Source organism: Ambystoma mexicanum, chromosome 10 (assembly GCF_040938575.1).
Source record: "Ambystoma mexicanum isolate Mex_15411 chromosome 10, UKY_AmexF1_1, whole genome shotgun sequence".
Lineage (NCBI taxonomy): Eukaryota > Metazoa > Chordata > Amphibia > Caudata > Ambystomatidae > Ambystoma > Ambystoma mexicanum.
The window spans coordinates 1,494,063,087-1,494,076,965 of NC_090932.1; the positions used below are offsets into that span (position 1 = coordinate 1,494,063,087).

At 46.1% G+C, this 13,879-nt stretch overlaps 1 protein-coding gene across 2 annotated transcripts in view; it reads left to right on the plus strand.

The window, feature by feature from the left end:
- The window catches only part of KNTC1 (kinetochore associated 1), a 2,501,313-nt gene that overhangs the window by 63,034 nt on the left and 2,424,400 nt on the right, over positions 1 to 13,879 (plus strand). For both annotated transcript variants that reach the window (XM_069619627.1, XM_069619628.1), the window contains exon 3: positions 5,419 to 5,574. In XM_069619627.1, the coding sequence (XP_069475728.1) occupies positions 5,443 to 5,574 (132 nt within the window). In that variant the 5' untranslated portion in view covers positions 5,419 to 5,442. The remainder of the gene's footprint in view (positions 1 to 5,418; positions 5,575 to 13,879) is intronic.

The window sequence follows — 13,879 nt, forward strand, 5'->3', positions numbered from 1 at the left end:
AGGGTAGAAGGCCGGTAGGACTATTTTGTGTCATATGCAATTCTGACACTATTTTTGGCATTATGCTCGCTCACTCTGCGAGCAGAGGTAATGGCTGTTAAGACTTAGTTTTCAAAGACAACATCCTAAGTGGACAAGAATTGAATTGCTCAATGGAAAACCCATCAGGAAGTTTAAAACTAGGTTCAGATCCCAGAACGGAACAATAAAAGGAACTGGTGAGAAGATGTTGGCCAACCCTTTCAGAAATTGGATGACTATTGGAACCTTGAAGTAGGAACCTTGTTCCAGAGAGTGCTTGAAAATGGACAGCGCAGCTAGATAGCCCTTGGCTGTAGCAACCTGCAGCCCCCGATGGGTTAAATGTAGTAGAAAAGAACAAAACTAATGGTGTGTCACAAGTAAATGTAGCAATTCCTTTATCTCTACACCAGCTGCAAAACGTGTTTCAACGGCAGCGGTATAAAGATTTGTTGCTGGCCTAGCCGACAGCAACACCTCCATGACCTCTTCCGGAAAGGTCCCAATCTTTGTACCTCAACCTCTCGGAAAGCGTGCATAGAGGATTGAGGGTCCTGATCTCTGAATGAAGAATGTGACCCCACCACCCCCTTATTAGCGCGAAAAGGTCCTCCCTTTGTGGAAGATGAATTGGAGGGGTGATGGACATTTCCAGAGGTGCCGGGTATTGCGTCCTCCTGGTGCAGTCCGGGGAAATCAGGATCATAGATTTCCGAAATTTTGTTAGCCTCCTGAGGACATAGGGAATGACGGGGATCAGTGGAACTTCCCAATCCACTACGAACGCTTCCCCTAGAGCGCCTCTCGGTGAAATTCCCTGGAGCAAAACAGTTTGCACGTCCTGTTGACACTGGTTGCGAACAGATCCACTTGTGGGGTTCCCCAAAGGGTGAAGTTCTTTTGAAGGACTTCCTGAGCTAACGCCCACTCGTGGGAGACGGTGCTCTGCCTGCTGAGAGCGTCCACCGTTGTGTTTTCTTCTCTGCCTAGATGAACTGCAGACCAAGATATTCCTTCTTGCATTGCCAAAATCCAGAGCTGCATTGCCTCTCTGCACAGAGGCAGTGACCCCAAATCCCCTCTCTTGTTGAGGTACTGCATGGCCACTGTGTGGTCTGTCATTATCGGGACACTCTTTCCTTGTACTGAAAGCAGGAAGGCCATCCACGCTAGTCTGATTGCTCTCGGCTCCAAAAGGTTGAAATGCAGTTTGGACTACAGAGACCAGTGTCCGCTGATTGTTTGACCGTTGGTGTGACCTCCCCAACCTGATAGGGAGGCGTCTGTAACCATTGTAATCTCTGGTCCCTCCCCCCTCAACACATTCACCTTGATGGACCACCACAGGAGCTCCTGCGTGACCCTATTTGGCATCTGTACCAGATCGGGCATCCTGCCAGAGAACTGTGGCCACTGAGTCCTGAGGGCCCACTGAAGAGACCCCATTCTCAGACGGGCCTTTTGCACCAGAAATATTTAGGGTTGCCATGAGACCGAGCAACCTCCAGAAGATTTGAGGCACTCCATCTGCGATATGTGGATAGACCTCACCTCGGGTGGCAAAGCTTTTCCAGAGGAAGAGTCGAGGACTACTTCAATGAATTGCAGCTTCTGGGAAGGTGTCATGTGGGACTTCTTGAAGTTGAGGGAGAAGGCTAGCTTGTGTAGAGAATGACAGGCGCTGTCCAGATGTTCGAGCCTGCTCGGGTTAACAGGCTCTGATCAGCCAATCGTCCAGGTAGGGGTAGATGTGATCGCCCCCCCTCCGTAGAATCGCTGCTACCACCGCTGTCAGCTTGGTGAAAACCCTCGGGCAGAGGTCAGTCTGAATGGCAGAACTTGAAACTGATAGTGAGAACTGTACTTTCTGTGCTTGAGAGGGATTGGCATATGAAAATAAGCATCCTGAAGATGCAACCACCCCATCCAATCCTGGAGCTGAAGGGCCTGTAGGATCTGCGAGAGAGTGCCCATCTTGAACTTGTCCTTCCTGAGGAACTTGTTCAAACGTCTGGAGTCCAAGGTGCGTCGCAACCGTCTGTCCTTTTTCGGGACATAAAATAAGGAGAGTACCAGCCTTGATTTCTCTCTGCTGCAGGTACCTGTTTGACTGCACCCTTCAACAGTTTCTGAATTTCCTGAAGGAGCGGATCTGGTACTTTCAAGGACTGGTCTCAAGGGGGACAGTCTGCTGGTCTCTTTAGAAAAGAGAGGTAGTAACCATGGGCAACAATGTGTAGTGCCCAAGCATCTGTTGTAATACTTTGCCATTCTTTCAGATGCTGGGGATAACCTGCCTCCCACCTCTGTCGAATGTTCCACGTTTTCAAAGTGGTTTTGTGCACCTTGAGGTTGCCTTCTCTGTCCCATTTGGTCAAATTGACCTCTTCCTCTGCTAATTGAGGAATAGTAACAAAATGACCGATTTTTCGTTCCCTGAGCAGAAGATAGAGCTGTTCGACCTTGTTGGGGCTGCCTAATGGAATTACTCAAAGATTGCGCTGCTGGCTTAGACTGCAACTTTTCAAGACTTTCGTCTGCTTTCGATCCAAACAAACGGCATATCCAATGATCTGTATTGCACATCAGAAGCAAACCCTGATTTATGAAGCCAGGCAAATCGTCTAAGCACTGTGCCAGCAGCCATAGAAAGGCTAATACAATCTGCAGTGCCTAGCCCTGACTGCAATGATTGGCACATAACATCTTTACCGTCATGAATAATGCTCTTAAAACCATCCCTTTCTTCACACTCGGGTAAGTGTGTTCGGATGCCATGGCTATCACCTCCCACAAAGTGCAGGTGAATTTTGCTATAGCAAAAGTTGCATTTGTTGCTTTTAGCGCCATACTCCCTGCGGAACAAACTTTCTTTCCAATGGCATCAAGTCTTTTACCCTCCCTGTCCGGAGGGACTGTGGGATAGGCTGCTCCCTTAGAAGCAGCAGTAGCTGCTTGCACAACTAAGCTTTGTGGACTCTGATGTTTCGAAAGAAACTCTGGATCCACTGATGGTCTGTATTTTTTATGTGAAATCTTAGTGAACTGCAAGTATGGGATCTGGATTTTTCCAGTTCTCTAGAACCCTGCTGTATGGTGGGGAAGGACTGGGTCCTTAGAAGGTGCCCTGTCCAAAATATCCATAAGGTTGTCCTGTTCATATACAACAGATCCACCCCATCACTGATCTATTAGATAAATCAGCATGACCTGAACCATTAGGAGTTCCAACCTGGAGAGGTGTCTAGACCACAAGGTCTTGCATTTTAGATTCTTGTGCCATCAGCTCCTTTGGAAGATCAGGAGTGCTGATTTGCATACCAAAATTATAAATGGGGCTTTCTTCCTCCACCCCATCCTCATAAATAGAGGCCATGGATTCAAATGGTCTTTTTTTTCCTGAGGTTTAAAAACCTTGGATAGACTTTCAAAAGGCCTCGAGGGCTTCGACCCTGACTGTGTCGGCATCGATAGACTCTACTTCGACGCCTTCGACCCTGACGAATGGGTCGGAGGAGGAGGATCCCTTTACAGGTGCACAAGATGCCTTCAACCTACTGTCTGGGCTCTTGTGCGCGCCGTCGGTGGTTTTGGCGGCTTTTCGTGTGATGGAGTCGGACTCTCTAGCGACTTCAACCAAGGGGCTGGCTTTGCCACCTTCTCAAACACCTTTAACATCTGCCAGCGGAACTTTTCCAGTTCCACTTGACTGGCCCTCCTTTTAGGAAATCTTACCAGATTCCCTTCAGGCGAGCAATCGGTAGAGGACGACCAGGAGCAATGTTTTCTTTGATCTCCACGAAGATGACAAAGAGGACCGGCGAGATCTCTAATGCTTCAAAATTCTACTGTGCCTCTTGATTCGGTGCAGAGATCTCCCTCTTGGGCTCTTATTTTCGGACAAAACTTTTAACTCTGGGGTGGTTTGCCAAACGCAAGTTTCCCCTTCCTCTCCTTTGCTTTTCCAGTCATAGACTGGCACGAGCAACAATCTTGGACCTGTGGCCCACCCCCACCCCCAGGCACCAGAGACCTGCTCCATGAGAATCTGTTATTGTTATCTTACCCGAACACTCGGCACATTTCTTGAAGCCCGTTTTCGAGGTACGAGTAGACATTTTTTTGTAACTAACTTGTAAATAACACACCAAGGCGAATAACCGCTTCGAGCAGCTGCGCAGAGAAACGGAACTGAGGGAACGGGTGCAGTGCGTGCCATGTATACCAGTGTCCACGTCGTACTCAAGGAGGGCAGAGGCGCCCTCTGCTGGGAAGTTCCGAGCTGCAAGCAGGATATCGGAGTATATCAAAAATGAGGAATGCGTGGGAGGACACCATCCATTCAAGCTTTACTTTTAGAACACTTGCTTTATTTATTTTTGACATCCCTACACATTGTTTTGATGTTGGTTGTGAGGGCCATCATAAGTTGTGGACACAGACAAGACCTTTAAGTTAAACTATCCTTAGATTCATTGGGTAGGGAAATCCCACCTTCACTTACGGCCAGTTAGGCCTTACACCATCCTGACATTTAAGTTTTTAATGAAAGTATTTTTGTTATTTTGAATCGCTCTGTATCCTTCCGGGATACCAACCACACAGCCGTCAATGGAAAATGGGCTTTAATCAGAGCTAAGAACTACAATTTACATTTTAAATGTCAAAATTGACATAAAAAGGAGCCAGATTTATTATTATGGTATCGCGTTTCCATCGACAGTAATTACTTTGTGGTGATTTACTATGAAGTAATTACTTTGAAATGTATACACAAAATATAGGATTGTGTGGGTTAAAGGGTAAAAATGGGGTGAGAAGGGCTTTGGGATATAGGTCTACTAATGAATTGGAGGGCTGTACGTAGAGGGGGACCTCCTGACATAAAAAAGAAAATTGGAATAAAAACTAATTGCTGTCGGCAAAATGACAGGGAAAGCGATGCACTTTTGGCACAAGCACAGAATTTACAATTGATAACAGCACAGAGGACATGGGCCCTTTACAATGGGGTGAAAGAATGTGATTTGAAGACCAGATGTTGCATGGGAAGGTGGAAACATAAAACACAGACCAGGACTGAATGACATAGGAATGGGATGGTGGAGAAAGTGCTGAATTAAGGATGGAGGTGTGTCAGAAAAGTGCTGTAAAAACCAGTATTACGGGCAAGGAGTTAAAATAATGTTAATCAGCAATGTTGGAATGGGACAATATTTTTAAATGACTGTGCAAGGGATGAATATGAGCCGTGCTATAAACTTTACGACACATTAATGGAATCGCTATTCTTTCAAATGTGGTGGATTGCATTATGTTAGCTAGATTCCCATCACTTGCTGCTCTATAATCCACAAATTGACTGCAATGCTTGTGAATCGAGTCTGTTCTCTTCAGTTTGTAGAAAGAATTGACTTCAACATGTGGAACGATGTTGAATTTTTGTTGAATGACGACACAGGGAGTTGTCGTTTAACCATTGGCTCAAGGCAAGAATGTGGGACAGCTTTGTACCAGGTGGACACGTTATTGAAAATCTCTTCTTCCGAAAAGGTGAGAAAATGTACTTAATGTTTTTTGCACCTTATGTTGACCTTGACAGTTCTGTATACATGTGTCGATCTGTTAATATTGTTAACATTGCAAAACAGGATAAATACCAAACCAATATTAATCTAAGCTTGCTTTCAACCTGATGATTTTCTTGTTGCATATAATATTGTAATGCAATTTTAGGACCATTTTTAGGACTGTCGAACCGGTCGTAGTCCACTGCCAGGCAGATCTTAACACTTTTACTGCATAACCCATCAAGAGCCCTGATTGTCACAGCCAAAAACATGTTTTGCTGGCAGAGAGTGGGGCTTGGGTTGTTAGGAGGGGGTGCACACAGCTTGACTGGCTACCCACACCCTGCCCTCCCCAAACCCCCATTTGTGATCTGTGTGTATACTTCTACAGGGCCAAACAGGATGACCATGTTTTATGGATGTACATGTATTTCCCATGGGCAGACAAAGGGTTAAACTCTGCAGGTATACGAGAGTTTTTGCGAAATAGAAGTGCAGCATATACACACCACATACTAGTTAATATCTGTCACCCGCACATTAGAAGTGATTTGACAATAGATGGTGACTGGAGTAGTGTTGCAGGGGGATTGGACCTGCAGTGGAAATGTAACTGGCAAGACTAGAATAAAAATAATCGCACTTATGGAAATTTTATGTAATGACAGTAGGTACGCCTAATAGCAGAAGAGTGCACTGGCCATGGCTGTAAAAAATATGGTTGGAGGGATAATAAATGAAGATCACGATAGACAAGCTGCCTTCGATTTTGTATTTGCAACCTTTTTGTTTTTAGAATGTAATTTCTTTAATATTGTCAGAATCGTGTTAAGGTTCATGAACTGCCGCATTACGAGTTTGGCGGTAAGTGGTAAAGTTTGCCGTAACTCTGTTACCGCCAACTTTACCACTACGCAAAATTAAAGGTCTGGAGTGCGGGTTTTGCCTCAAGGAAAATTCTGCCACAGCAATTCTGCCAGAAAAGCTGCATTAAGTCCAGTGGACTCAAATTAAATGGGGGAAATACACCACCACCACCACTTGTAATCTGGCAGAAATTCCGCCGGACCAAGTGGCAATAACGATTATTCGTTTGGGGGTTATTCCGGCGAACTTGTAACGAGGCCTCTTGTTGACTCTCTCAATCCATTTCCTCGAATATGTCGGGCTATAATTCATCTCAACCTGTCTTGAGTTATTTATGGCTTTGACTACACTTCCCAGGATTCAGGGTCTGAACTTGGATTTGCTCAGTTGCACACATTGATACTTAAATACCCAAAATAGTCTGAATGTTCCTTCTCTCGGAATCTCTAGGTGATGCTCTGTGTTTGGCTGCATTTTCCAACAACCCACACTGCCTTGACCTTCCTGCCTTCATTTATCCTCCCCTTTCAATTGAATGCCCGCCTCAGTTCGCTCATAAGGACACCACTACACTGGAAACAAGTTGGTAGAGCAACAGGGAAGAATGGGAAATTGGGTACTGGCCACACCCCCAGTGGGAAGACACTGGACCAGGTAGGTCTACTAAAGCCAACATACAAATTAGCAAAACGTTCGGAAAAGCAATGTAGCAAGAAGACGGAACTCCAGCAGCACAGGTCTTAAAAGGGCAGCTCTGCGAGGCACACCCATGTTATTAGTGTGCCAGGGCTGCTACATCACCTGAACACAGATGCGTAGTCCGGATTGTCTAAAAAGGAGGGCCTGACGCTAATGTAGTTGGGCCCACTCCAGTGACATTACGATCAGTAAAAGCCCCAAAAACGCTGCTGAGTGGGCATTTACAAATTATGGGTGGGCCTTGCCCGCTCAGGACCTACCCTGTTTGTTTGTTTGTATTCATTTGTAATGCGCACCAGACCCGAGGGTAAGAGGGCGCAACAGTAAAGGGTATGCTAAGCTTACAATGGTTAGAAAGGTTACAAGATACATTCTACATGATGAAAATACTATAGACAGGATAGGCCGCAATTCAGTACATTATATACAGGTATTATACAGTAATATACAATAGGTTATATACAGGATATGATGTTAAATAATGCTTGCCGGTGGTGTAGCATCAGGCAGAACAGTACAAGGCGATTTATAGTATACTATCTGTAATAGAGGCAAGAGGATGGCAGGGGTTGCTGATTAGTTGATCGATTGCTTCAAGTGATTGATGTAGTTGGTTCTGAATTTAAGGTAGGATTTCTCCGCGCGTATAGTTTGGGGCAGTGAATTCCATACTTGGGCTGCCTGGATGGGGAAGCTAGCACCTCCGGCCTTGGGCAATTTAAATCTCGGAATCCTAAGCATATTGGCATAGGTGCTTCTGGAAGGTCTGGATGATCTTCTTTCTATGAATCTATACGAGAGATAAGGAGGCGCGGCGTTGTTCATGGCTTTGTGAGTGAGGGAGGCAACTTTCAGTAAGATTTTGTCTTTGGTCGACAGCCAGTTGTTATTACGCCTTCTCTTAGAGATGTGGGTTCGTTTGGGGATGCCAAGAGCTGCTCTCAGGGCATTGTTTTGTAAAATTTGTATTCTATGTGGGATGGATTTATTAGCCCCAATATATAGGGCATTACAATAATAGAGTCTGGATAAGGTGAGGGCTCTCGCTAGGATCAAACAGTTGTTATCAGAGATGAAGTGTTTACCAGCTCTGATAAGCTGTCACGCCCCGATGTATATTGAACACACCTCACAAAACGCACTCTCCCCTGAAGACTTGCCAGCAAGGATTGGGACAAGGTCAACGACGCAGAGTTTTGCCATCTCAACACTGGTTTCCATTCAATCGATGGCAGTTGCCATGGAGACGCGCTACGAGCATTCTACAGCGTCTCCGTTACCGGCAACTAAAAGCTCCTCCTCAACACGCTCGATCACGTGACGGTTGACGGAGTCATGTGATCACCGGTCAGCGTTTAAAAGGGACGCGCTGACTACCTTCGACGCTTCACAGCTGATCCTGTTGGGCGTACTATGGATTTCGAACTAAATGTGCTACTGGACCTCGGATTGAACTTTGGACTCTGATTTGGCTTTTCCCTCTCGGTATAGTTGTTTTGGAACTTTGCCTCTACTGGATCTGACCATTGTTCTGTCCCTGGATTGCTATCGGATTATCCCTTGTCATGAACTATGTTCTTGGACCACTCTGATTGATCTACGTTCCTGTCTTCCACGTCAGGTGGTGATTTAATCCATCCCGTCATCCTTGCTGGCTGCTTCTGACACATTTCCTTTATTAAGTCCTGACCAACTTCGCAGGGTAAGCCTTGTTCCAGATTTATTATAGTCACCTGCAAACTTGGGGTTCTTTGTTTTGACCTAATCACGTGTTTTCCTTACAGCGGTCATCAGGGGCACCTTCCGGCATCTACAGGCATTCCTTGTTGCGACTGACGAAGATCACCACCTGTGGCCTCAAAGATCGCTCGGTGCAGTACCTTTCCTATCTGCCCGAGTGGTACTTGGGGACGGAGGTCCCATCGGCTACACGACCATCAAGTCTTGACAGACTGTGAAGCCTTTTTCTGGTCGTTCAGACGATGGAACCTACTGCCGGGGACCCTGTGGCTGCTTTAATGCAAGCTCTTGCATCCCTTAGAACCGAAGTAGCGGCTGCTACTACCGCGATACATCATCGTTTAGACAATATCCAAAGTACCCGCAACCCTCTACCGGCAGATGCTGAATTTGGGGATCAGGCAACACCCCCACAAGTTCCCACTATACCTGCTACCCCACCTACTCCTGTGGTGTTACCTACACAGTTTCCATTGGCACCTCCAGAGAAATTTCAGGGTGATCCTAGAAAGTATCGCACTTTCATTAATCAGTGCAAACTTCATTTTCTTTGCCGACCATTAGTGTTCCATGATTCCACTACAAAGGCAGCCTTTTTGTTATCCCATTTGACCGGGGTTGCAGCTACCTGGGCTAATCCTTTTCTTGAGAATAACCATCCAGCCCTTTATGATTCTGATCTTTTGGTAAGTGAATTGGCCAAAGTATTTGACACCAGGTACAAAGCCCAGTCCCGGGATCTGGAGCTCTTGGATTTATCTCAGGGCAGACAAACCTTAATAGAATACATCACACGCTTTAACCAACTATCAGCTGAGACTGCATGGCCCGAAAATAAGAAAGCTGTAGTATTTTACAAAGGTTTGTGTAACTCTATGAAGGACGCCCTTTCTGTAATACCTTCCCTTCCTGATGCATATCCTGAACTAGTAGATTTAGTTCTTCAAGTAGACGCTCGAAAGACTGAACGTCGGGCGGAATCTGGCTTCTCAGGCAAATCCTTACCTTCTCCACCGGATGGTACAAGTGAACCCATGCAAATAGGTGGTCTACGAAGTCCCATCACTCAGACCGAAAGGGAGCGTCGGAGAACCGACAATGCATGCTTCTACTGTGGACTCAGTGGTCATTTTGTCAAAGAATGCCCAAGACGCCCAAAAAACAAGTCCTCGGGTTTTCAGAAAGCTCGTCCTTGAATATGGGGGACAAGACGAGCTTGATTCCTAACCCCAGAGTTCCTACTTTTGGCCCAATAAGACCAGTGGTCGTTCAGGCAGTTCTTCAGCCTGATGGGGAGTGTTCACACACAGTACATATAGTAATTGATTCAGGGGCCACTGGTTGTTTTATTGATATACCCTTGGCCAAAACATTGAACCTTCCTTTAATAACCAAGGCACATCCCGAACCAGTTCAAACAGTGGACGGTTCCTCTCTCGCTTCAGGTCCAATTAAACAACAAACCGCCCAGATGGACGTAGTAATTCAGGGAAACCATAAGGAACAATTGTCTTTTGATTTGATATCCACACCACAGTTTGGAATAATCCTAGGCCTTCCCTGGCTGAAAAAACATAATCCCCTCATAGACTGGGGTACAGGACTAGTTTCTTTTGAATCGGATATTTGCCAACATTTTTGTCTATCGGAAGGTGAAGCAACTAATCCTGCAAGAGCACTTGGGGCCCTACAGTTAGCTCCTGATGAGGAGAACGGTACATTTGAAACAGCTCATACAGTGGGTGCCACATTGTCAGGGGTACCCCCAGAATATCATGACTTTCATTCGGTATTTGATAAAACATCAGCGGAGATACTGCCTCCTCACAGACCGTATGATTGTGCTATTGAACTAATCGATGGGGCATCGCTCCCCAAGGGACGCTTATATTCATTATCACCATCTGAAGAAACGTCCCTTAAAGAATATATACATCATGCACTACAGTTAGGACACATCAGGCCTTCCTCATCACCCGTTGCCAGTCCCATTTTCTTTGTTCCTAAAAAAGAAGGCGATCTCCGTCCCTGTGTAGACTATAGACGCCTGAATGCAATCACCATTAAGAATCGTTATCCTATTCCACTCATCTCTACCTTGTTGGACAAGTTAACCAATGCCTCCATCTATACCAAGTTGGACCTCAGGGGAGCATATAATTTGGTTCGTATGCGGCCAGGAGATGAGTGGAAGACTGCATTCTGTTCTCGCCAAGGACTTTATGAATACTTGGTGATGCCTTTTGACCTTTGTAATGCCCCAGCCATTTTCCAACGACTGGTAAATGATATATTCAGTGATATTCTGGATGTTTATGTCGTAGTGTATTTGGACGACATATTGATATTCTCTCAAACATTAGCTGAACATGTCATTCATGTTAGAGAAGTACTCACAAGACTTAAGAAGAATTCCCTTTACGCTAAACCCGAGAAATGTCTGTTTCATACAGCTGAAGTCGAGTTTCTGGGTTTTCATCTTTCACCGGGGGGATTAACAATGAATCAATCCAAAGTTCAAGCTATCACAAATTGGCCAGTACCTGTTAATTTGAAACAACTGCAATCTTTCCTAGGGTTCGCAAACATTTATCGAAGATTCATTGCGAACTTTTCCTCCATGGTCGCACCATTAACTGCTCTGACCAGTCCGTCAGTACCGTTTCTCTGGACTGATGCACATCAAACAGCTTTTGACTCCCTTAAAACCTCGTTCACCACGGCCCCAGTTCTGCAGCACCCAGACCCAGAGCTTCCGTATATAGTAGAAGCAGATGCTTCTTCCTTTGCTTTAGGGGCCGTTCTATCCCAGCCTTGTCCTACTACCGGAGCATTACACCCGGTGGCCTATCATTCCAGGAAGTTCACACCTACTGAAAATCATTATACGGTCACTGAAAAGGAACTATTGGCCATTAGAGACGCATTGTTGGTATGGAGACACCATCTTTTGGGAGCAAGACATCAGACTATCGTCTACACAGACCATAAAAATTTACAAGATCTAGCATCCCTGAAATGTGTCAATAGTAGGCAAGTTCGTTAGCACCTCTTTTTTGCTGCATACGATTTCATCGTCAAACACAGACCAGGTTTGTCTCATGGTAAAGCTGATGCTTTGTCCCGTTCACCTGGGGGGATACCTCTCCCTTCATATCCTGATACTCTGCTAGGGAAAGGCCATGTTGTTTGTATCTGTACTCCATCTACTCCTATGTTAAAGGACATACGCCAATGGGTTATACAACATCCTCAAGTATTGGATGATTGGGATACCGTTATGCAGGATGGATTGCCTTTCGTTCAAGGAAAATTGTTTCTCCCTACCAATGACTCCCGTAACCAAGCCTTAGAATGGTCACATAATGCTCCTATCAATGGTCATCCAGGTCAGCGACGTACTCTAGACTTGTTGAAACGCTGGTGTTGGTGGCCATCGATGCGACGAGATGTGGAGACATACGTCAACACCTGTTCTATATGTGCACAATGCAAGACCCGGAAAGGTCGTCCGTTAGGGTTGTTACATCCTTTGCCCATACCCCCGAAACCATGGCATACAGTATCCATGGACCTGATAACTGACCTACCACGAGTACGAGGCTATGACACACTTTGGGTGGTTGTAGATTCATATACAAAAATGGCCCGTTTCCTACCATGTAAAGGCATTCCTACTGCTCCCTCATTAGCTCGTATGTTTTTTGAATCAGTTTTTTGTCTGTTTGGGTTACCGAACGTCATTGTATCAGACAGGGGATCCCAATTCACCTCACGCTTCTGGTTGGCCCTTACCAAACTGCTAGGTATAGATGCTCGTTTTTCATCGGCATATCATCCCGAAAGCGATGGGCAAACTGAGAGAGTGAACCAGGTCCTGGAGCAGTATTTGAGGTGTCTAACTTTGCAATTCCAGAACACCTGGTTAGACTCTCTTCACTTTGCAGAATTTGCCTACAACAACGCCCTGCATTCGGCCACGGGTTTTTCTCCGTTTTTTTCACTCTATGGCCAACATCCTCGTACTTTGCCCTTTCCTGACTTGAATCCTGTCAATGTCCCTGTATCAAGTATCAGTACCCCTGCGGCAAATGATTGTGTCAGAGATCTCGCATCCGTTCATGCACAAACCCTTGTCCATCTCCAAGAGGCCCAGGCGTCTATGAGTGCTGCCGCTAACAAAAAAAGAAAAGAGGCCCCGTCATATAAACCAGGCGAACGGGTTTGGTTGTCTACACGGCATCTCCACATACCGGGGTGTCGTAAACTGCTGCCCCGTTTCGTCGGCCCGTATAAAGTTTCTAAAGTTCTGAACCCGGTGGTCTATAGGCTAGTCGTCCCCACTTCTTGGAAGTTACACCCCGTTTTTCACACTTCTCTCCTTAAACCTTGTACTGTTGATACACGCATTTCTTCTGCCCCTGGCCCTGTGCCTGTGGTTTCTCAGGAGGATTATGAAGTGAGCTCTATTCTGGGATCCCGGATAGTCGGGGGAAAGTTACAGTATTTGGTAGACTGGTTGGGTTACGGTCCTGAGGAGAGGTCCTGGGTCCCGTCCTCTGATGTCCATGCCCCGTTATTGGTGTCTAGGTTCCATCGGGAGAACCCTTCCAGCCCACGGGGTCGTGGGCCTTTGTGGGGGGGCTCTGTCACGCCCCGATGTATATTGAACACACCTCACAAAACGCACTCTCCCCTGAAGACTTGCCAGCAAGGATTGGGACAAGGTCAACGACGCAGAGTTTTGCCATCTCAACACTGGTTTCCATTCAATCGATGGCAGTTGCCATGGAGACGCGCTACGAGCATTCTACAGCGTCTCCGTTACCGGCAACTAAAAGCTCCTCCTCAACACGCTCGATCACGTGACGGTTGACGGAGTCATGTGATCACCGGTCAGCGTTTAAAAGGGACGCGCTGACTACCTTCGACGCTTCACAGCTGATCCTGTTGGGCGTACTACGGATTTCGAACTAAATGTG